At 39.2% G+C, this 4068-nt stretch overlaps 1 protein-coding gene across 1 annotated transcript; it reads left to right on the top strand.

Moving 5' to 3' along the window:
- Positions 1-48: 48 nt before the first annotated feature.
- On the top strand, positions 49-3857 carry LOC122167880 (cytoplasmic dynein 1 intermediate chain 2-like). Its single transcript, XM_042832767.1, has 4 exons — positions 49-350; positions 1147-1287; positions 2271-2396; positions 3081-3857. Exons 1-4 carry the CDS (start codon positions 225-227, stop codon positions 3192-3194), a joined length of 507 nt encoding a protein of 168 aa, XP_042688701.1. The 5' UTR covers positions 49-224; the 3' UTR covers positions 3195-3857.
- Positions 3858-4068: the final 211 nt, after the last annotated feature.

Genomic DNA, 4068 nt, shown 5'->3' with positions numbered 1-4068 from the left:
GCAAGAAAAATGTTGAAATTGAAGTCAGTATTCAAGCCTGGTCTTCAGTGAGCCTGTTGAGATTAAGCCTTTGCAGTTGGGCAGACATCCATTCAAAGCAGCAAAATCTTCTTGAGGTTATATTTAAAATGCGTTTCAGTGCTATCTCTGTCTGCAGATGTATGGTTTCCAGAGAAATTAACTTTGGTTATATATTCTAAAACAGCAAAGCTGGAATCAGTGAGATGTTTGAAGGACACCAGGGACCAATCACAGGTATCCACTGCCATGCAGCAGTTGGACCTGTAGACTTCTCACATCTTTTTGTCACCTCTTCTTTTGACTGGACAGTAAAGCTTTGGACAACGAAGGTAACTATAATGGACAGTTCAGTGGTTTTCTTCATAGTCCTTGACACAAGGTGGTGCTATAATGTAAGCTGCTCAACTCAGGAAACTTAGGTAAACTGAAGACAAAGAGTGTGAAGCTCTCCAGATCCCTACCAGTAGTCCACGTGATTCCTAGTGTTTGTTTTTTGGTTTACTGCAAAGAGAAGGCAACTGATGAACAAAACTAGTTAACAACATAAAGATGTCTTTGCTTTCAGATTGTACATCCTTTGTGTACTTCTGATCCATTCTGTTCATCCTTTTGCCCTTTGTTATCAATAGTGATTACAGTGTAATCAAATACAAATCATTGTTAAATTCAGTTACTTCATTTAATGCATAAGACAAATGTTTTGCTACAATTTTGTGGAGGACTGGGAGACAGCACCAAAACTAATCTCAAACTGCATTTAGAGACTTGCAATTGACACACATGGTATTCATTTTGCTGGAATTACCTCTTCTGTTGTGCTGATTTCCTGAGGAACACAATGCTGTCATGGAATTAGCTTTTTCGTGATGTACAAAATTTTTAATGTGTTAAGTTTAGAATCTCTTACAGTATTGGCTTACTACTGATTTCTTTATAGTAACTTCCAGGATAAGACTTTGTGCATTGGAATGTATGTCTTTGATAATACACTTAGTTTCTGGCTGCTTTTTGCAGGGGCTGTTTGGGTTTTTTACGTTATTGATAAGTTTTGTGTTTTGCCTTACTTGACAGAATATGAATTGCAGACTTGGGATATTGCATTATGTCTTTTTTTTTTTTCCCCAGAATAACAAACCTCTCTACTCATTTGAAGACCACTTAGATTATGTTTATGATGTGATGTGGTCTCCAACACACCCTGCCCTGTTTGCCTGCGTGGATGGGACGAGCCGGCTTGACCTGTGGAATCTCAACCATGACACTGAGGTGAGGCAATCAAGTTAGCAGTCAGATATAGGTGGAAGATTGTTTGTGCACTTGGAAAAGTAACAAGAGTTCAACGTATTTTTGTTGTCCTTAAATATTCTTAAGCTCCAGTAGTTTCTGCCTAATGAATATTTTAATTTGATTGCAGTGTCATAATTCCAAAGACTGGCCGTTACAAGTGGCAGCAGTAATTAAATTGTTGTAACCATAACAAGAATGTAAAATACCTGCTTTAATACCAGCCCACGTTGTGAAAGTGACTTTTAGGCCTTCCCCAGTGTGGCCTTGGCAGCCTACAGCTTAACAGCCTGAAGAAACCTGCCTCCAGGACACCACTGTTGTTCTTAGTGCCATGTTGCTGTTGCCATAGTAATAACTTCAGTGAAATTGTCAGTTGCTTCTAAACTTAGAGGATGGAGTGTCTGGGTCTTCTGGTGTAAACTATGTACTTACCTGTAGTATAAATCCTTTCCAAGACTAAACTTGTTAGAGATAGACAAGGGATAATTCTGACATACTCTGCAATTAGAAATTTCACCTTCACAAAAGTACATACAGAAGAAAGGGCTTCTCTAAAAGCATAGGGCAGTGCATGGTTTTTAAGTCAGTTACTCAGTTCTAGCCTCTGGTCTGGATTTGGACTGCCAAGACAGCTGCTTTCATCCCTGCCCTGTGTCCATAGTATTCCCTGAAATCGCAGGGCTCTTCCTTGCTCTCTCACAGAGCTACAAGGTGAATGGCTCCTGTGTCATGGCAGGAGTGCAGGTGTGCGTTTTGATAAAGTCAGAGGGCAGGAATTGTGTTGTTTTGGTCACGTCATTAGTGATAGCATATGGCCACTGAGAGTCATCTGAGACCCACAGACTGAGTAAATCGACAGGTCCAGCATTTTGCTTAATACAGTGCTGATGGATGAAGTATTTTCTAGTCTTTGATTAAGGAAATCCTTGTGCATTTTAATAGTATGTTTCAAATGAATACAGGTGCCAACTGCAAGCATTACTGTAGAAGGCAATCCTGCTCTGAACCGTGTGAGATGGACACATACTGGGAGAGAGATTGCTGTCGGTGACTCAGAGGGCCAAATAGTTATATATGATGTGGGAGAGGTACGTATACCACGTGTTGTGCAAAGTGCATTACAGAACAATCAACTTTATTTGACTTGCATTTTGCAACTTGCTTTTAACTTTCCCTCTCTGTGATTAGAGGACGGGGGGGGAAGTAACATTTCCTTTATGTGCCTATTTCACATATTCTATTATAACTTCTCAGCATACATTCTGGCAGCTACACCAGTCAGAAACTAAATATCTGATTTTCAGGCTGGTGGAATAAGATGAAACCATTAACAGGTTTGTTTGTAGGGATTTCGTGTTCTTTATAACTGGTTCATGTAAATTCAAACAATTGCTTGAGGAGTATTGAACAAAATTTTTGAAATGAAGCAGTCTTGACTTCATCCTTAAGGAAGTGGTTGCTATTGTAAGCATGCGTATTGCAGTAGAACATGATGTGCCGACTGGCTGCAGACGTGGCATTAATCTTCTTCCTTAGAGACAGTCTCATGCAAGCTTGTCACGATATCAGTGCATACTTAAATACATCACTCTCAAATTCTGCTGCTTTCGTTGGTTAGAGCTGTTGATGTTTTGATTACTTTATAAGTTGCACTAAGAAAGGCAAGCTGTTCTGTTGGAAGCTCTTCTGAATGTTATTTATGAGTTCTGCTGTTCAAAACGAGCTCTGTTGTAGACATTGGTGAGCTTAAATAATGTTATCTTTGTCCACAGCAAATTGCAGTTCCTCGCAGCGATGAGTGGACTCGGTTTGGCCGAACACTGGCAGAAATAAATGCCAACAGAGCTGATGCGGAAGAGGAAGCTGCAACCCGCATCCCAGCATAGATCTCTGCAAATGGGCAGCAGTGGTAGGCTTGTGAGTGATTTGATGCGAATCTTAGAAGTATGAGCAAGTGTCAGTAATAGCTTAAGGGAGTATGTGGATTCAACCATGGACTTGGAAAACGTGTTATGATCTCTGAAAATCAGATCTTGCATTGTTGACTTTTATATAAAACTTACAAGCACGTTATTTGACTTATGTAACTTTTAATACAGTTAACTTTGACTTTGCAAGGAACTTTTGCTGAAACACTAACGTGGTGTAAATTTGCTGTTAAGCTTCTGAAATCTCCACTTTATAAACAGTATGTTTCTGAAAAGTAGAAATTGTGTTTCTAAACAAGTTCTGTTTCTAAACTAAACTTCCTATATTACACATTAGCCTTCATGAGGTAGTAAGTTTCTGAAGGGTTCTTTAATTCAAACTGCAAGTGGATATGCATGTGTATGTTCCAAGTAAGTTTCATTGCTTATATAGAGATAAGCTTCAGGCTCTGGTAGCGAGTAATATGAGTGAATAAAATGTCTGTAGTTACAGTTCATTTCATAATTGGACCAGAATTGATGAAATACATATTTAATAACAATAAGAAGTTCTTTTGTTTTGAATTGGTGCATTAAAGGGTGAGACTGATTCATAAATAAATATTATATGAGCTGCCCTGACCCCCAGTCTGTCTCCCTTCAGTAGTTTCAGAGTAGAGTGTTTCTGCTGCCTGCCTTCACTTATACTGCACATGTCAGTATTGCACTCCCAGCCTTTACTTCCCATCGTGGTAGTTGGCTAAAACAAGGAAGGCCACTCTTGTTAGTTTTTTCGTTTCTGAAGCATGATGAGCTATATTTTGAATTGATTTCCATAGCTGCAATCTTGCTA

Source organism: Centrocercus urophasianus, unplaced genomic scaffold (assembly GCF_019232065.1).
Source record: "Centrocercus urophasianus isolate 14NV4802_14NV808 unplaced genomic scaffold, USGS_Curo_1.0 seq_107, whole genome shotgun sequence".
Classification (NCBI taxonomy): Eukaryota; Metazoa; Chordata; class Aves; order Galliformes; family Phasianidae; genus Centrocercus; species Centrocercus urophasianus.
This window is presented reverse-complemented; position numbering and strand designations above follow the sequence as displayed.